We start from the raw sequence: 20,672 nt of genomic DNA on the forward strand, positions 1-20,672 counted from the left end.
CGCAGAACCCCATCGAGATAAGGGGTGAAATAAGTTGAGCACTCAGAATTGAGCTCTTGCATTTCAAAAAGATTGCAGGATGTGGGCTTTGTGCTGGATACATGATCACAGCGCCCACACGCAAGGCGAGGGAGGGGACGCTCCGAGGCGGTTTCCAATGATCACTGTGAACACGCCAGTAGGGTCTGGCATTTGGCGAATTCCGCAAATGTTTATGCTGCTAGTTTTCAACCTTTTACGAGAATAACGCTGCCAGGTCACCGTCGGCCGAAAAAGGGGCCGCAGATTAAGTTCGGCGGTCGTCAAAGCGCAGACGTTGGTCTGAAATCCACTGTCCACTGCGAACAAATCAACAGGAGACAGTTTGCAAGAAATGTTACTCTTTGTCTGTTTTAATCACCCATCAATTAAAAGTTGAAACGGAGTATAAAAAGACCGCGATTAGAGAACGTTGATGGGCGGAAAACTGTTCTGTTGTCGGCGTCACTCAACCCCGTTGCGTAGTTGTTTCAAAATAGGCTTAAAATAAAACGCACGCAATATCACGTCGGACATTTTTACAAATGCGCCCAGCGTATAAAGTGCATTCAAATTTGCGACACGTGAAACCCATTGACAAATGGAAAAGGTTCATGCCAGGTCCCTGCGCAACGTTGCCAGCGTTTGATTGACAAGGGGTGCGGGAAACCAGCCACACCAGCTCAGACGCTTCCTGAGCGGTAGCCCCGAGCGGAGGGAGTGAAACCACCTCTGATTGGTGGTGGGCGTCGGGTCAGGGTTCTCCCAGTGACCAATGATAGCGGTCGGGGCGAGCGTCCGTGCGTGATTCCGACGTACCGACCGTTGGAAGGACGCTGGGGTAACAGCAGGCAAACGGCAGGCGCGCCTTCTCGTATGTGGAGGCTTTACTGATTTAAGTGTGAGCTCACTGCTTTTTAAATTAATTTTAAAGTGCACGGCGGGCATCTCACACCTTTAAACGTGTGCATTTCTTTCGCTGGTCACCATTTCACCCGCTTTCCTTCCCTCTCTTCTTCCCCCCCCCTTCCCTTTTTTCCAGGGCGAAGATTTTCAGTCGGTTGAGCCTCTACCATTTTGCGTCGGGTGGCCAGACGACAGGATTGTGGGAGCCGGCGTGTTGCGCTGGCCGCCGCCGGGTGGCGCTGCGGACAGGTCGCGGGACACGGAATTTGGGCAGCGAGTCAAGTGCACTGGGCTGGGGGGCGAGGGGGTGGGTGCAAACGGAGCGGCGCACGGGGGAGGGGGGGGGTGAGCAGGATGATGCCTCCAAAGCAGGCACCTCACGCCACCGCCAGCATGAACAGCGACCGGCTGCGATTGTCGCAGAACGCCGACGGTTCCAGCAGTAACCAATGGTAAGCATAATTTCCATCTAATCAGAACTCGCCTGTTGGGGGCAGATTTAGCACCAATTACGACTTCAAAAAGCTTTAAAATCACGCATTTCTAATGGGAAATCCTTTGTTCCAAGGGCTGGAAATCCATTCCATCGCGGTGACAGGTGAGAATCAGCTTCCAAGCCCGTTTGCAGAGTTGTGCGCCACGTAAAGGGCAGCCTGCCCTCCTTTGAGTTGGGAATTTAAAACTGACGAGGGTTAATGAGCAGCAGTGACATGCAAATGTTAAATCCATTGTGATTTGTTTATAAATAGGGAGTTGTTGGAGAGTGGAGTGTTTTTAAATCGCTGCTCTAAGTGCAATGACAATGACGGGCTGCTCTGCTGCAGCGTGTAATAAACAAGCTGCGTGACGGCCATTGCCCGTCCCCTACCTCAAAGTGTGTGGGGGGGGGGGGGGGGGGGGGGAGAGAGTTTGGCAGTGTCATTTGACGGCGAGAAACATTACGATGGTGCAGGGAGTGCCTGAATCCGCCCCCTCCTCGCTGTCTGGGCCACAGACAGACGGCGGCGGCGGCGGGGGGGGGGGGGGGTGGGATGTTCGGTGAGGCACGGGTTGAGCCCAATCTGCCTGCGAATAGTGGGGCAGCCACCGTCCGAATCACGGGATTTGATGTCGGTTCCACGCCAGCGGTGGCGCTGTGGCGGCATACTTCTGGAAGCGATGGTCGTGACGTCACGCCGCCGGCACGCCATCATTGGCTGCTGCTCTGTGCCTGCGTTCCGTCAGGCTCGTCCAAGTCCGACCTCGGCAAGAGTTGATGGGAGGGGTTGATGTTTTCCACCTCCGCACGAGGTAGTGGGACAAGTATTGCTCAGCCATGCTCACGCAGCGAAACAGTTACTGTAACTGGATAATTACAGGTTTCGTTACAAAAACACATAAATGCTGGAGGAACTCAGCCGGTCTCGCAGGTAACCTATGCACGCTGCGAGACTAGCCGAGTTCCTCCAGCATTTTGTGTGTGTCTTAGTACAATGCAGACTCTCGTGTTTGGTCACGGTGGACGATGACACTCAAGCGATTCATCCGTTTGTCGGCTACTGAAATTGATCTGAGGTATCTTCCCCCCACTCCCGTACTATAATTGCATGCTTAACAGGAGTGGATTAAATGGCGGTTAGGGTGATCGTTGGATTTCGGGAGCGGGGTGGAGGGGAGAGGAGGAGATAACTCAAGATCACTCCGATTGCATCTTTAACAGGATTAAGTGGCGGTTAGGGTGAGCGTTGGATTTCGTGGGGTGGGGGGGGGGAGATAACTTTAAGATCACTCCGATTGCATCCTTAACAGAAGTGGATTCAGTGGCGGTTAGGTTGGAGTTTTTTTGGGGGGGATAACTTTCAAGAACAACGTCGAGATGAAGTTGGGCACGAGTCATTGAGGGGGCGAAGTGTAATGCTTTGTGGGTGATGAGATGCAAATATAAAGGTGGTGGAATATCCGGACGACGATCACAGTAAAAGACAGACCAGGGTGTGCGTCACGGTTAGAAATGAATCTGCTATTTTCTGAATCATCAGGACAGAGCCATTGCACTTGCGCTTCGAGCCAGTTATTTCTAATGTTTTAGGAAATAGTGATTAGAATGCCAACTTCTAATGAGCACTGGAACTTGGGCAGATTCCGGGGTGATGCGTTTAATTAAGAGGTAGGGAGTCACCAGCGTCCGTAAGGAAGAAGCCTTGATGAGGGCAGGCGGTGGAATTTATTCTCACCCTTCAGACCTGTGTTGCTTGCTGGAGTCAGCTGAGAAGGGAACCTATGGTACAGCGTTGGTCTCCCGCTTTCACACGACTCCGTTGTTCATCAGTTATCACCTGATAACTAAGGGGGATCTCTTTCCTATCACCCATTCTGGTGTCACTGTATTAGGACTGCGGTATAATGTCTAAGAATGTATTGTATCCCCATATGTTTGCAGTCAAATCCAACTCCCGGAATGTTGATCAGAAGTCGTATTGGAACGAAGCATATGTAAATTAAACACATTTAACCTTGTTATCTAAGGTGTGAACAGGATAAATCAACATCTATAAACTTCAGTATTACTTTGAGGGATGTATTTTTGTTTTGAGAACGAAATCTTGTTCCTGATGTACACCGAGATAACAAGAGCCGTTTTATTTCTGAAACATTCTTGGCTCGTTAATTGATTTCTGCAGGATTCGGGATCCGGTCTATTAATAGACAACCCGATGCAAGATGTGCTATTCTAAGCAAGACTTGGGTGGAGTTTAGCCTAATGTTATTGGATAATGGTAACAGCCATATAATGTCCAAGAAGACGCTTCGGGTCGCCGGCTTACACAAGAACCCTCGCTACCATCAACCGTCGGACAATGTGAAATTTAGAACTGTCTCTGTGCTTTGAACAAAAAAAGTCCGCACAAGCACCAAATAAATCAGTGTATCGTTATTTCATGTGACCTCGAACGTAGATACAGACTTATACAATATTTACAAAACAGTGCTATGAATGTGAGGTCGCGAAAGACCAGATTAGATTTACATCGAGGCTGAAGGGCCTGTGAGGGTACTCTAAAGGTTCGATGTCCTACTATGTGGCCCAGCCCAAACGAAGAACCCTTCGATAAGGCACGAGTGTGCAGGGAATGTATTGTGCGCAAGCGGGGAGGACTGCTCGTTGAATCTGCGCATCGTGATCGGCGCAGACGTCATGAACCAAAAGGACTGTTTCAGTGTTGGGTTGTTTCATGAAAACACTCGGTAACGTGTGCCTTATCAGGCCTTCCACTTTTTCTCGAGCACCCAACCTTTTGCTGTTGGGTTTCCCCAGAGGAAGCGAAGAAGCAGCGACGTACTCGAATTTTTGACCTGCATTCTTTAATCCAACACTGCGCATCGCGGACCCGTCGAAGTCATTACATTGGATGTGTTCTGACCACGATTTGGCCGCTGCCTACTCGGAGACGGCGGGGATGAGCTGAGAGCCATTTATCCCCGACGACAGTCTGATAACTTTCACATTTGAAATGGATGGATGAGAATGAAGGTGCCTTATTGGGGCTGACTGCAAACCATCCACTGATTTCAAAGCCGAGCTTGCAGCACGTACTCCAGAATGAGCCTCGTGTTAATTCGCCGTACCCTTGAGCATATGTGGCTTGAGATGCTTGGTTTAAAAGGGCAAGTGGCCTTCAGCCAAGAAGAAGAAAAAATGACCGTTGAAAGCTCCCAGCAGGACGGGCACTGTCCGTGGAAAGAGAAATAGTTAACATTTCGGTTGAATACTTCTTTTGGAACCACGGGCCAGTTAAATGGAGAGTTTGAGTGGCGATCTCGGAGATGTGATGAGATGAATAAGCAAATCGATTGGTTAGTAGGCGAACGGTGGGGGGGGGGGGGGGGGGGGGAGGGGTATTTCCGGCCACGGTCGAAACCGGAATCTTGAGCAGTGATGCAAGTTTAGGACCAACTCAGGAAGGAGCAAGTGAGTGGATGGACAGATTTCCAGAAGCTTATAAGTGGGTAGGGGCTGACACCATCCGCTTTCAAACCCGCCTTTCATCTCTTTAAAGAAGGACGCAATCCTGAAACGTATCTTTATCTTTGCTATGTTTGACCTGCTGAGTTTCTCCAGCTTTGTGTTTTCACTTCAACCACGTTTTGCGTTTTACTTCAAAATTTGTTTGGTTTGTACCAAGGTCAAGGTTCAGTCACTTGGAGAATATCCTCTTGTCCGATTTCTCTCCTCCCCCCCCCCCCCCCCCCCCCCCCCCCCCCCCCCCCCCCCCCCCCCCCCCCCCCCCAATAAGTAACACCACTTGATGTCCTTAGTTTTAATCTTTTGGGCTGAAGGCATGGGTTATAATATCAGAATACTCAAAATAGAGTTTATATCTTCCCCTTGCCTTAACTCCTTTTCACAAAATTCTGGGGGAACTCTGGGTCTGACAGCATCCATGGAATGGAAAAGATAGTTGGCATTTCAGGCTGAAGCGTTTCATCAGGAATCTTTTGCCTTAGCTGGATGTTGCACCAGCGATCTCTTGTTTACCTTTACATTTGACCCCACCCTCTTTTTGAGTGAAATTGAATGGTATCAGAAATGGGCACTCTAATCATTGGTTTGGTTAAGTTTAAAATTGATGTGAGGTAAACCTATTCTGCTCTGCAGCTTTTACTGAAGATTATGTGTCTGAACATTTCTCAGCTTTTCAGTGCATATTTTTCACCTTAAAATTTGTTTCCCTTCTCTTAACTTTAGCATAGAAATCAGCACTTGTACAGTTTTCTAATTGGTTCATTCTTTAGAACTCCTTATCACAAAGTGGTCAAATTTGTTTTCTCCTGTCTCTACCATAGAGTAGATAGAATGTGTTAACAGACCTTTAAGCCCAACTTGCCTATGGCAACAGAAATGTCCTATCTGCTCTAGTCCCACTTGCTTGCTTTTTGGCTTTTATCCCTCTAAACCCATCCTATCAATATATCTGTTCAATTTTTTATTCTTGCATATTACCTGCCTCAATCATCTCTGGCAGCCCATTCTGTACACCCGTCAAATTCTGTCCAAAAAAAACACTCAGGTTGCTGTAAAATCCCACCTTACCTTAAATCCTTGAGCTCAGGCTACTGATTCCCTTGCTTTGGGCAAAAGACTATATTCACCCAATCTATTTCTCTTGGTGATTGTGCATCTTTATGAGACCACCCTCATTCTCCTGCACTCCAAGAAATAAAGCCCTAGACTGTTCAACCTCTCCCTATAGTTCAAGTCTCTGATGCTAGCAACACTCTCAATACCTTCTCTGCCCTCTCTCCAGCTTGACATCTTTCCTGCAGCATAGTATCCAATATTCTGATGAAGGCCAATGTGCTAAAAGCACTTTCGACCACCTAATCTACTGTGCTGCCACTTTCAAGGTACTATGTACCTGTACTCCTGGGTACTTCTGCTTCGTGCCAGATCCCTACCAGTCATTGTGTAATTCTTACCCATATTACACTTTCCAAATGAAAAACCTCACATTTCTTTAAATTCAATCAATCATTCCCCGACTCACTTGGCCAACCATTCCCCGACTCACTTGGCCAACCATTCCCCGACTCACTTGGCCAACCATTCCCCGACTCACTTGGCCAACCATTCCCCGACTCACTTGGCCAACCATTCCCCGACTCACTTGGCCAACCATTCCCCGACTCACTTGGCCAACCATTCCCCGACTCACTTGGCCAACCATTCCCCGACTCACTTGGCCAACCATTCCCCGACTCACTTGGCCAACCATTCCCCGACTCACTTGGCCAACCATTCCCCGACTCACTTGGCCAACCATTCCCCGACTCACTTGGCCAACCATTCCCCGACTCACTTGGCCAACCATTCCCCGACTCACTTGGCCAACCATTCCCCGACTCACTTGGCCAACCATTCCCCGACTCACTTGGCCAACCATTCCCCGACTCACTTGGCCAACCATTCCCCGACTCACTTGGCCAACCATTCCCCGACTCACTTGGCCAACCATTCCCCGACTCACTTGGCCAACCATTCCCCGACTCACTTGGCCAACCATTCCCCGACTCACTTGGCCAACCATTCCCATTTAATGTTCATTCCCAACCATTGATGGTGAACATTCAAGATCCTGCTGCAATGTTCACCCTCTACAATACCAGACAAGTTATTGCCATCTACAAACATGCTAATCGTGCCAAGTATATATATTTTTTCCCTTTTTAAAAAAAATAATCACAGTTCCCCGCTACCACAAATTTTGCAGTGAAATATCCCACATTTGGGGACATCTCAGGCCTCAGCACACCCAGAGTTCTGGGAGATTTGCTATCCTGACCATCGATTTCCCCCCGCCAGGTAAGTATTGCCATATACATTTTAATCTAATTCATTGATCTAGTTGGCACACAGCAATGTGCCCAGCATCAAACCCTGAGGCACACAACTAGTCACAGTCCGGAGAGGAAAAAACAACCTTCCATCATCACCCTCTGCTTTATACCATGAAGCCAATTTTCTATCCATTCTGCAATCTCAAGTTGGATCCCATGGAATCTAACCTTCCTGATCAGCCTACCGTGAATGCCTACCGAAATCCATATATTCAACCTTTACAACTCTGCATTTGTCAACACTCTTGGGCATATCTTCAAGAAAAACTCAATTAGATTTGTGAGAGTTAACCTCCTAGATACAAAACCGTGCTGCCCATTTCCAATTGTATGTACTATAACTTCCTCAGAATGCTGTCTAGTAACTTGCCAACCACTGATGTTAGGCTCAATGGCCTATGTTATAACATTTGCCACCCTCCAGTTCTCTGGCAGCTCATTTGTACTTCATGATGATCCTAAATCTCAGCCAGAGCACCTGCAATTTCCTTTCCACCTTCCCGCAGTGTCCTTGAATATATCTGATCAAGTCCAGGAGATTTGTGTACCTTCATGTGCATTGATACCTTTAGCACTTCCTCATGTCATACTAACTGATCGCAAGACACTGCCATTGACTGCCCAAGTTCTCCAGTCTTCCTGTTTCTCCACATTAAAACCAGAGGTTAAGTATTCATTGAGGGCCTTGCCCATCTCTTATGGCTGCACACCAAGTTGACTACATTAATTTCAGAGGGGTCCTAAGTTTCTTTTTCCCTCTGGCTATCTTTGTCCCCTTTATGTATGTAAAATCTCTTGGGATTATCCTTAATATTATCTATCAGCACCATCTCTTATCCTCTTTTTGCCCTCCTGATTTCCTTATTTAGCTAGCTCCTCATATCCCAAAATTATTCCAGGTAAACACTTTATCCCAGCTGCTTATACCTACCCCAAGCCATGATGCCCTTGAAGAGAGCCTGAATTTACTTCATAATTTAAGCTTCCAAAAACTTGCATATCTGACCATTCACTTTAGCAGGAACATATATGCCCTGGTCTCTTGTCAACTCATTTGTAAAACATCCCATTTTCCTCGCATTTCTCTTGCTTCAAACAACCTGTTCCAATTAACTCGAGCAAATTCTTGTATCTACAAAGTCAGCCTTGTTCAATTCTGAATTTTAACTCGTGGTCTGCCCTGTTTTTCTCTTTAATGGGTTCACGTGGGTTTCCTCTCATCCTCTAAAAATGTACCAGGTTTCTGGTATAATTGGTATATTTGGGTGGCACATGAATTTGGGGCTGATGGAGCCGTTACTGCTGTATCTCAAATTAAAATTAAAAATAGAGTAATAATTGCTGGTTCTCAGAGGTTCATTATGTAAACATTTAATCCACTTGCCCATCCATCTTCCCAAGAATAGATCAATAGATCAAGTGTTGCCCTCTCCCTTGTGGGCCTTCTGTATACGACTGGAAGAAACTTTCCTGAACACATTTGACAAATTCACCCCATCTGAACATTTCACACTGAACATTTTGCAAGTTATAATCCCCCATTACGACAACCTTATTTGATCTACAGCTGGCAACAATCTCCCAGCAAAGTTGTTCTGCTAATTCCCATTGACAATTTGGGGCCCACAGTACAACAAGGTGCTCATGCTTTTCTTGTTTCTCCGCTCCATCCTTACAGCTTCACTTGCTGACTTGTCTGTTATACCAATTCTGACCATTTCTGTGATATCTTCCATAATCAATAATGCAGCATCCCCTCCTTCTTTTCCTCCACATCTGTCTTTCCTGAAGTCACTGTACCCTGGAATGTTGACCTCCCAGTTCTGCCACTCTCTTAACCTGGTTTCCATAATGGCTACCACATTCTAGGGTCCTAAATTCATTCACCTGACTGGATTAGCCTCTAACATTAAAATAGACACAATTTAAACCAATAGTTCTTCCTTGCTCCCTACTTATCTCCTGCGCATTAAACTTTCTCTCATCACCCTCCATAACCTCTCACCTGCTTCTGGTCTGCATACAATCCTATTCCTCTGCCAATCCAGTTTAAACCCACCCGTGTGGCACTAGCAAATGTGCTTCCCATGATGTTGGTCCCTCTCTGATTTTCAATCTTCCCCTCTTCCCCCAGAAGAGATCCCAATGATGCAAAGACCTGAATCCCTATCCCCTGCACTACCTCCTCAGACAGAAATTCATCTGGCCAATCTTCCTATTTCTGAGGTCATTAGCAAATGGTACTGGGAATAATGCAGAGTTCACTACCCTTGAGATCCTGCTTCTCAACCTCATAACTAACTTCCTGTAATTCTTGTGTCAGACCTCATCAGGGCTGGTGCCAGACTATTTTGTGCCTTAGGCAAGGGCAATTACTTGCCCTCCCCCCAAAAAAAATTGCCAACTTTGATATTCAAAAACATGTTTTGTAGAAAACAATAAAAAAACATTGAAACTGCTAAATTTACTTTAAAATGCAAGAAAGAATAAGGCAAAATTACTGACCTAGAAGATTATCAAAACTTTACGCTCTATTATATTTAGCATTATATAAAAATATTAGCGTTTGAATTTTAGATTAACAGTTAACAAAACATAAAAAGAGTATTAAACTGAAACAACAGCACGAAATGAAACAGCTAGTAATGAAACAGTTAATTTAAAACATGATAATATATCTTTTATCATTGAGCATTGAGTAGTCAGGCCTGTGAGTAGTTTCAAAGTGATAACATTTATCTTGTAGTGACTACTGTAGCAGTGTGACCAAGTAAAGGGACGTCCACACAGCATGAGGGTGAATCAAAGAATGACTTTATTGGTTTAAATTTGTCGCGCCTCCTTGTTGGCCCGCCCACTTATGGTGATGTACCCACTGGCTTCTGGAAGTGATGTCATCACATCACAGTGTTACTCTCTGGCTGGCGGGCCACTACACAGAAGTGGAGAGCTCCTTAGCACCTGGCACTAGGTGTAGGCTCCTCAGCAGTGAAGGGGATCCTGCGCCATCTTGGACTGGCTGCATGTTTTGGCGATTTGGGCCATTTACTCACGCAGTCACTTGGCCCACTACATCACACCCCCCAGAATTGCTGTCGCTCTCTGAGCAGTCTGACTTGGTCTTTGGGCAGTTTACCTCTGTGTTTGACCCGTGAGTCTGGGGCCGGTAGGTCGGAGTCCAGGTGGGCAACTTTGAGGTGGTTGACTGTGAATCTGTCTTGTCGGCTGCTGAAGTCCAATGTGAACACCACGCCGCCTCTCCATAGTACCTTGAAGGGGCCTTTGTTCGGGCATGTAGGGGAGGGGTCCCTTGCTGTCCTCTGTGTACGAAAACTTAGTGGGTGGACTACAGAGCCGCTGGAACATGGCGAGCCGAGTGATAGGGAGGGTGGGTTTGTCCACCCGCTTGCTCTCTCAGCCTGTGCACGAGGTCTAATGAGCAACTCTGTGAGCCGGGGTTGAGGGTTGAAATGCAGGGCCCCTGGGAAGGAGAGTGGTGCGCTGTACACCATCTCTGCAGATGATGCTGGCAGGTCCTCCTTCCGTGCCCTGTGGATTCTGCCTTGGGGACCCGGTGGAGATGTCACACAGCAGGGTCTGTTCTGGTACGAGACAGAAATCTCTGATCTTCAGGCTGGTGATGGCCGTCCGGAACACTTGGTCATCCACATCCTCTTTCTGTTCCTTGGCGAGCTGGGTGACGTCCAGCCCTCCGCAGGTTGTGACCACAGTGGGCTGAAACAGTGTGTCGGCCTACTGCATTGGCTTTGCTGGTCATGTGGCAGATATTTGTGGTGAATTTTGATACATAGGAGAGGTGCCATTGTTGTCTTGTCGACCACGGGTCCGACACCTGGCTCAGCGCGTGGGTCAATGGTTTGTGGTCTATGTAGGCAGTGAACATTCTCCCCTCTAGCATGTAGTGGAAATATTGTATAGCCGGGTACAAGGCCAGCAATTCGTGGTTGAACGCACTATATTTGACCTCTAGTGTTCAGAGGTGCTTCCTGAAAACGCGAGCAGTTGCCAGTGCTCGTCAACCCATGGCTCTAGCACTATGCCCACCACTATGTCTGAAGCATCCATTGTGAGGGCCAGAGGGAGATGGGATCTGGGTGTGCCAGTACCGTGGCCTTCACCAGGACCATCTTGGTGGCATGGAAATCCTCCGTGGCCTCTGTCGTCCATTGCAGCGTCATGTTGCCGAGTTTCACAAGGCCGAACGGGCTGCATGAGGGTGGCCACTCCTGGGAGGAAGCGATGGTAGAAGTTGACCATCCCCAGGAACTCCTGTAGTCCTTTGGTTGTGCTGAGCTTGGGGAAATTCCAAATGGCCTCCACCTGGTCAAGTAGTGGCGTGGTGTCCCCTGGGGTGATGCGATGTCCCAAGAAGTCTATTGCTTGCAGGCCAAACTGGCACTCGGGCAGGTTTACTGTGAGCCCAAACTGCAGCAGTCTGTCGAACAGGCGGGTGAGGTGTGTCCTGTGGGTGCTAGCGATGAGGATGTCATCTAGATAACTGAAGATGAAGTAGAGGTCCCTGTCAACCACGTCCATTAGCTTCTGGAATGTCTGGGTTATGTTTTTGAGTTCGAAAGGCATTCTTAGGAATTCGAAGAGGCTAAAGGATGTGATGATAGCCGTCTACTGGATGTCGTTGGGATGTATCAGGATTTGATGGTACCCATTGACGAGGTCCACCTTGGAGAATACCCTGCAGCCTTGTGGTGAAATCCTGAACATGTGGGATGGAGTACCTGTCCAGGACCATCGCCTCGTTTAGACATCGGTAGTCGCCATACAGACGCCTCAACCGCCTTGGCTTGTTGGATCGGGAGGTGCCAGTCTTGTGCATGCACCGGAGGGCTGGCAGTCTCTGTGGTGCTCCACACCATGTGGCGGGTTGGAGTCATGGAGGTTTAGTATCTATAAGGCTAGCATTTAGCCAGTAGGGAGGCAAACTCGTCTTGGTCCAGGGTGTGGATTCCAATGGCAGGAAAGAGTGCCTTCGCAGGGTGAGGAGGAAAAACTGGAAAGTTGTGGCGTTTACTAACTGGCATCTTGTCAAGTCTACCAGCAGATCGTGAGCCCAGGGGAAATACACTCGGAGTAGTGCCTGTTCCATGGCTCTCCCACTGGAAAACGGCGCATGCAACATGGATGGTGACCAGGCGGATCCCATATCTGGGAATGGAGAACCTGTTGGCCGCTTGTAGGGGAAAGCCTTTGGTCTTGTGTCTCGCCTCAAAGTATGTGGGTGGGGTGAGGCTAATCTCTGCACCAGTGTCAACGATGAAGTCCATCGTCCTCTGGTCTCTGAGGTAGAGTAGACCTTTCTGTGTGCCACTGCCGATCCCACTATCAGCAGCTGGCCTGCCCGTTTCCCATAGCTGTGTTGGTTTTAGCAGTAGGGTATGACCACGGGGCGTGGAGTGCACTGCCGGCCGTTCTTGCCCCGTCAGCAGTGGTAGAAACAGTACTTGCTGTTTTTCACGCATCCTTCGCGTTGCTGTTGTGCCGTGGCTACCGCTGGTGTTTCTGGTGGGCTGGGGAGGGTGGCGGTGCCATTTGCATAGACTGAATGCGTCTGGAGGGAGCTCTGGTGTGGCATGCAGAACAGCCTGTCTCCTTAGCTACAAGGTGTGGGGCACTGAAATCTATGTCTGAAACTGCCGAGGATATGTGTACTGGCAGTTTTGAGAGGAATAGGGCCTTGAACAGGGCCACCATTTTGTGCATTAGCTTAGAGGGGTTTCTGTCACTCAGGCCCTGCATGTTGTGGATTCTCATGGCATGGTAATGCCCACTGAGCTCTAGGGCGTCGAGGAGGAAACATTGGAACTGCTCGTACTTGTGCCCCATCGGTGGGTTTTCTACGAAGGAGCTTACTTTGGCAGCAGTTCCGGGTGCTGCCAGAACTTGATGTACTCTGAAACAATTCCCCTGATGTGAAACTGTGTCTCAGCCAGCTGTAGCCAATTCCTGGACTGGTTTGCCCAAAACGGCGGGAGATGTACACCCACCGTGTTGCTTGCAGGCGCTGTGACTGGATTCAGCCTGTTGCTGCATTCTCGTGCGATCAATTCTGGTTCCAAAACTTTGGAACCATCGGGGTCACCACTGTAGTGAATGTTGTGGCAGCACTACAGTGTAAAGAGACGTCCACACAGCATGAAGGTGAACCAAAGAATTACTTTATTGGTTTGAATTCACCGCGTCTCCATACTGGCCCACTCACTTCCATTGATGTTCCTGCTGGCTTCCAGAAGTGACATCATCACGTCACGGTGTCACTCTCCGGCTGGCAGACCACTACGCGGAAAGGAAGGGCTCCTTAGCCTGCATGTGGCGCTATAGACATGGGCTCCTTGGCAGTGATGGGAGCCCGCGCCATCTTGGGCCTGCCACTTGTTGTGGCGATTTGGTCCGTTTACTCGTGTGGTCCCTCGGCCTGCTACAATCTGCTGTCAAAGCCAAGTTTCTTGAAATTTAATAGAGATATGTTGCGTCATGAGTATGTGTGGGTGCTGTGCAGGCTCAATACAGATATCTATTTATGAACCAATTATACAACAAATATATGAAGTTGAAGAAACTGATGGGGGAAGACAGGCTCTTTCAAACTACAGCTTGATAGCAAGGCAGACATGATCATTCGTTTCCGTGCAATGGGCGAGCATGGCGAGAGTTCTGGTGGTCATGAGAAGTGGGAAAAGATGCTGTATATTTTTTGTGTGTGTGGCCACCACAAGATACATAATGAATCAAATATAAGTTGGTTTTGGTTATCTGCATTAATCTTTTATGACTCTTTAAAATATTAATATTTTGTGCCAAAGGATTCCCACCTTGACTCTCTTTACAATATCAATATTCTTTACCAAAGCATAGGGTCCCCCCTTTGCCTCTACTATGGGGTGTAGGCCCCTTCAAAATAATAGAGGGGTTTCTGTCACTCAGGCCCACCTGGACCCCCTCCTCTGTTCTGGCCTACCTTCAAAGCTCGTCACTAAGAACTTCACTCAACATGGACTGAAATGCAAGTAAAAACAATGCTGGAAAAACTCAGCCGGTTAAGTAGTGTCCTATATGTCGTTATAAAAATCTATAACCGACGTTTCTGGCTTGAGCCTTTCTTGAAATATGAGAAAATGCTGACAGGCATCCAAACAAAAGAGTAGGGGGGAGGGAGGGGATGGAGAAAAGATGGAGGGAATAGCAGCAATGAGGGGGAGGAGGAATGGCTGGGTAGGTTAGGGGGAGGGAGGGGAGAACTGGAAAGACAGGAAAGGGGGAGGGGAAAGGAAAGATGAACAGGTTTAGTAGAAAGCCGAAAAGTCATTGTTAATGCCATCTGGCTGGAGAGTGCCCAGATGGAAAATAAAGTGATGTTCCTCCAATCTGCAGGTGTTCTGGGTGGGATGGTACATTAGGCCATGGACAGACGTGTGAGTATGGGAGTATGACTTGGAATTTAAATGGTTGGCTACTGAGAGGTCACTGTTGTTGCAGATAGAGAGGAGGTGCTTAGCGAAGCAATTTCCCAATCTGTGACCGATCTGTCTGATATAGAGAATTCCACAAAGGGAGCTCTGGATTCAATAAGCAAGTTCTGTGAATGTACAAATGAAGTGTGGCTTAATATGAAAGGCCTGTTTGGGGCCCTCGACTGTGGGGAAGGAGGTGGTGTGGGTGTAAGTGTTGTGCCTCCACTGGGCACAGGGGAAGGTGCTGGGGAGGGGTGGGGGGCAATGGGTGGGGAAGGATGAGTGAATGAGGGAATCAACTGAGGGGAGGAGAACGAAAAATGTGTCTTGTAGGATCCTGCAGTAAGTGCCTGAAATTCTGGTGGATAATGTGTTGGATCTGGTAGGTGAGGATGAGGGGAGATCCTGTGTTTGCTGTGTCTGGGAGCAGAGGGGGCCGGGGAGATGAGCAGGAAATGAAGGAGAAGCGGGTGAAGGTTGAGTTGATAATGGTGGAGAGGAAGCCACGTTTGTGGAAGAAGACAGACATTTGGGAAGATTCTGGACTCGAAGGCCTCATCTTTGGAACAGATGCGGCGGAGACGGAATTTGAGAGAAGGGAACGGGGTGGGGGGGGGGGCAGGGTATGAGGAGGTGTAGTCCAGGTAGCTGAGGAAGGTTCGTAGTATATTTGACTGAGGCACTGTGGCTGCTGCCGATCACGTCAGAAGTAGGCACCCACGCATAGCTGCGATAAACATCCCCCCCATCTGCAGGCCTACCATGCATATGCCTGCTGGCCATGGTACTCAAATCTATGCCGCATGCGTTAGCTGGCACTCATGTATGATGAAAAGAATAAAGATGGCTGCACCCAGCCAGCCAACAGACCTCGGGACACCAGCTAATGAAGTAAGTACACTTTTTCATATTTCACACAGGAAGTCTAGCCATGCTGTCTGCGCCGTTCTGAGGTTTGCTCCTTAGACGGCTGTCTAGTGGTAGCGCCAGTCCTGGATGTCGTACTTCACCCTACCAATGTCTTTTTCACTAATGTGTACAATGACTTCTGGCTATTCATCCTCCTCCTCGAAAATGTGCTTCCAACAACCTTGACCCAGGCACCCAGGAGGCAACATGTAATCTCAGCCTTGTCCACAGCCAGAAAAAGTCTTGTTTCCCCCCTCCCCCACCATGGCAGCAGGATCTCCTCTCTGTTCCTCTAACTATCAAGTCTCCTATCACTGTCAACTGCATGCTTGCGTCCTTAGCTTCTGAGCAAGTTACATGGCCAGTGACCCTGACTGCTGATGCTAACTCCTGAGAGGTCATTCACCCCCACCCCCTTCCTTCAACATTATTCAAAGCATATACCTATTAGTGAGGGGAATGGCCACAAGAGACCTGTACTGTCTGCTTACTCCCCTCGCGTCTTCTGGTATTCATCCATCCATCTGCCCCTTAAGTGTGACCACTTCAGTGCAAGTCTCCTCTATGATCCCTTCTGCATCTCAAGTTATCCTACGGGCATCCAACTTCTGCTCCAGTTCTTGACCCTGAGGAGTTGCAACTGGATACACTTCCCACCAATTTAGTCATCAGTGAGAACACAAGGATCTTTGACTTCCCACATCTGGCAGGATGGGCAGTGGAATGCCATTCAGCCAATGAAGCTTTAAGATGCTGCCTCTGCTCTTGGAAGCCTCTTGAGTCAAAGTCTAAAAATCCCGCTCACACACTGAACCACTCCTACAGAGGCTGTTCCACTTGAGCTACTTTTTACTTCTTTTGTCCACAGGAATTCCACGCACTTACCTACTTTAAATCACCTGCCTATACCAGCAGTCACTGGTTGCAATGAACCTTGTTCTACAATTTTTGCAATTTTTATGTATTGTTGGGAGAGTGAACTGTTTTAAAACATCTGGGAAATGACACAATGAATATTCTTTTGTCTTAATGAATAATTTCGTCAGAGTTAAAGTGAAATCCTGGTGTGATTTTATTTTTATTACATGATAAATGAAGAATGTTGTGAAGCTTAATGATGTTATACAATTTGTATTGCAAATAGATGTGCTCATATCATCTAATAAATTTCAAATGTCTCTCCTAGCACTTCAGGATGCATGTACCGGATTATGCAGTCCACAACTCTGGATGGAAAGCACCTCCTGAAATTAATTCCTCTCGTCAACAACACTATACATTTCTTCTCAGCTGTTCCTCTTCCACTTTCCACCAGTAGTACTTCTACCAAAGTAAACATGATTCCTATTGCAACAAGAAGTTGCAGTGCTCCAACAACATGCCTTCCATTTTTTCAAAACTCCAAGAAAGGATCAATTCTAATAACATCAGTTGAAGCACCTGAAAACAACAATAAGGTACATCCAGCCAACTCTACACACAAAAAGGTACCTGCAGCATCACCAGCTTTGCAAAATCTTAATCCAACAACAGTTACATTTTCAGGACTACCTATTCATACAACCCAACTAGTTGCCACTTCTGCTACAGACAAAGGTTCTTGTAGTCTAAAAACAGTGACTTATAATAGTCCAGCTCTACCGAATACCCAACTGTCTTCTTTGCCAGAACAAAATACATGTAAAACAGCTTTGCGTGCTGTAGCAGACCAGAAAACCCAACCTTCTCCCACTTCGACTCCAGACCAAATGGGTTGTGAAGTAGCAACAGTTACTTTGCATGGTTCAGCTGTGCAGAGAACAGAAGCATCTCCTAAAGGCATGCAGACTCAATGTACCATGCCAGGAGCATCAGTCCAGAAGTCTCACACATCTCCCATTTCAACTGCGGATCAGAAGACTTTTGTGCTTTTAAAGACTTCGGTATTGCCTTCTGGACATTATCTTCAGATCCCTGCAAATGCAGAAGTCAAATCTGTGCCAGCATCTCTCCTTCCTGGTCCCATCCAACAGAAGATTTTGACTACTGTAGCTTCCAACCTTGCTAATCGGAATAAATCTGCAAAGACACTTCCAAACGTCATTTATGTCTGTCCTGTCAATACTGTGAAGACCATGCCAAAGCGTCTCCCAAACATTTGCCCAAAGAACACTGTGGAGGTCCCCATGGTCCTCCTTGCTGACAACAGCACTGGACCTAGTTTGGAATCACCTGCCAATAGTGGAGCAGTTTCTAATGTTAACCAATCCAAGTTCGAGGACAATCCTCTGAAATCAGCCATGAACAAAAATCAGATTCTATCACGTTGCCTTATTCCAGTTAAATCTTCCAATGATTTGGCATCAATGATCTTGAAGAATCTGGCTGATCAGCAACGGGCAAAAGAAGGGTTGATAAATCTTCTGCCACAGCCATCACCAGTTTTACCTACAGAAACTGAAGCTGACTTTTTTTCCCCATCGAAGGAGAATGCCTTGGTCATGTTCAACAGTAAAGTCTACCTTGTCATCCAGAAAAACTGTGGGTCTTCCAGCCCAGGTCCCAGGATGGTTTCAACATCTGAGAAACAAACAGAAAAGGAGGACACCTCGTCTATCATCTTACCACAGACCAATTTACAAATTAAAATCAAGGAAGAACCCAAGGACCCTGATTTTGAACCGGTCAAGCAAAAGGCAACCCATCTTGAATGCTGGCCCACAGAAAGATGTAATGTCCAAAGTTTCAGTAACCAACATGGGGGTCAGGGTACACCATTCAAGCAGGAGGTTAGTCTCTCCATAGTTTCTAAAGCTTAAGAAGAGAAAAGAACCACATTTCTATTGTAACATTATACTCTGCATTGGGAAATAAAATTTAATATGGCCCTGAGTCCAGGAGAACAGAGGAATCTGGCAATATAGATAAATATTTCCTTAAAAATGATGTCACAGGTAGATAGGATCGTAGAGTTTTTGGCACATTGGCCTTCATAGATCAAAGCATTGAGTATAGGAGTTGGAATGCTATGGTGAAGTTGTATAAGATATTGATTAGGTCAAATTTAAAGTATTGTGCGCACTTTAGGTGACCTAACTACTGGAAATATATCAATAAGTTTGAAAGAGTGGAGAAAAAATTGACAAGGATGTTGTCAGGAGATGAGCAACTGGGAAACAGGGAAAAGTTAAACAGGTTAGGACTTTATTCCCTGGAGCACAGAGGGGAGATTTGATAGAGGAATACAGAATTATAAGGAGTATAGAGTAAATGGAAGCAGGGTTTTTTCCATTGAGATGAGACCAGAACTAGAGGACATGGGCTAAAGGTGTATGAAGGGAACATTAAGAGTGAGTGGTGAATGTTTGGAACAAGCTACCAGCTGAAGTGGTGCACCCAGGCTCAATTCTGACAAGAAAATTTGGTAGGTAGAAAGATGGAAGGGGTGGAGTGGGCTATGGTCTGGGTGCAGGTGAATGGGAATAAGCAAAATAATAGTTTAGCACAGGCTAGGCAGGGCCTGTAGTGTTCTACGGTTAGAGAGCGTTGGCTACTTAAGATGTGAAAGTAACTGATGGTCTGTATTGTGTGAAAAGGATTAGTTTTTGGGTATAGCAGAAAAATGAGTCTGGACACTGTGTGATGCAACAATACACAAGCTTTATTAAAAGAGTACACAGTAAAAAGAGCTCTGGGGCAGTCCCAGAGCAAACACAATCAATCGGCTCAAATGCCTAAACACAGATTATGCTAAACAAGTTCAAATACAAGCAGCTACACACAAACCCCCCCATACCCAACCTTGGAATCCCAACCGGGGAAGGGACTAAGCAACAAAGGAGTGTGCACGAACACTCACCCAGCTTGGGAGTAATGACCCATGGGCAGGGGGTTCTGACTCCTGACGAGGTGCTGTAACTGCCTACCTTTGGGGAAGAAACACCGCCTCTAACCCCAAGTAAACCGAAGACTGTGGCTACAATGCCGGTATCTACTGTGTTGCTGGTGATACCTTGGTTGGCCTAAGGATTGCTAGACCCTCATCCACGTTCCCCTCCAGATGGCAACCACCATGGGGACAATGACCTGGAACAAGTGCAGGACTTGACCACGTGGCAAAGAGAGTGAACAATGGTGTGCTCAGGTTTAAATATCCCAGTCTGCTGAGCAGGGGCTGTGATTTATGGGGCCAGACAATGACAGTGGGTGCTCGGCTGGTGGGTGGGCACGCACCTAATTGGCAGGGTGGAGAGTTTGGGCGGTGCCTAAGGGATGAAGGACTGTTCTGTGTGGCTTCTGATATCAGAGGTATGGTTACCTTGCCAACACCACCCCTTCAGAAGCCAATATAGTGGTGGACTTTAGCAAGGGCAGGTGATGGCAGTGTCTCTCAGTTTCCCCTCCCTACCAAAGTAGGTAGTTTGAGTGCCTATGGGGTGAAGTGCAAAGAGGACAGACAAAGTAATTTAGCGGCTCCCGCCTAGGTTCTCCTCTGAGCCCAGGAGTAGTGCGGATCTTCTGGGCTGCCCCTCAGAGCTATAGGTATAGCAGTTCTTGGGTGGGGGGGGGAGGGGGGATGGGGTTACCTTGGTGCTGATTTGCAGCACTGTTGGTTGCTCTTCTGCTCATTTTGGGGCAGCCTCACTGATCCTTGCATTGGGGTATACTGAGTGTGGTTGGGGCCCAATAGATAGCCAGGGGGAGTAGAGGGTGAAGGCCAGTTAAGGGTCCAAAGCCTGTAGCACTCCACTCCATCGGCCATTTTGTTGGAGGAGTTGCATTGGCGACACTGTGGGAGATGTGGCCTTGGGGGGAGTTGGGGGCGGACAGACAAACACACAGGCTGCAATATAAAAGGCTTAAGTGAAACTTTACATAAAATGTGATATGCACTCTTAAAACAAATATTAAAAAACAAAAAGTTAAAACTAAGGTAGATGAAATGAGAGATCTGCAGTCGATTTGCAAGAGTCCTTGGAATATTTAATTGTATGGCAG

General features: G+C 47.4%; 1 protein-coding gene across 5 annotated transcripts in view; it reads left to right on the forward strand.

Moving 5' to 3' along the window:
- The first annotated feature begins 619 nt into the window (after positions 1-619).
- The window catches only part of LOC138764862 (ligand-dependent nuclear receptor-interacting factor 1-like), a 39,545-nt gene continuing 19,492 nt past the window's right edge, over positions 620-20,672 (forward strand). The window contains exons 1-3 of one of the 5 annotated variants that reach the window (XM_069941240.1): positions 620-919; positions 1,061-1,376; positions 16,882-18,463. In XM_069941240.1, the coding sequence (XP_069797341.1) occupies positions 1,279-1,376; positions 16,882-18,463 (1,680 nt within the window). In that variant the 5' untranslated portion in view covers positions 620-919; positions 1,061-1,278. Of the gene's footprint in view, positions 920-1,060; positions 1,377-1,971; positions 2,215-2,393; positions 2,479-15,448; positions 15,678-16,881; positions 18,464-20,672 lie in introns of those variants that run through there. The other 4 variants (XM_069941245.1, XM_069941243.1, XM_069941242.1 and 1 more) reach the window with 4 other exon arrangements.

The sequence above is a fragment of the Narcine bancroftii genome, chromosome 5 (assembly GCF_036971445.1).
Source record: "Narcine bancroftii isolate sNarBan1 chromosome 5, sNarBan1.hap1, whole genome shotgun sequence".
Taxonomy (NCBI): domain Eukaryota; kingdom Metazoa; phylum Chordata; class Chondrichthyes; order Torpediniformes; family Narcinidae; genus Narcine; species Narcine bancroftii.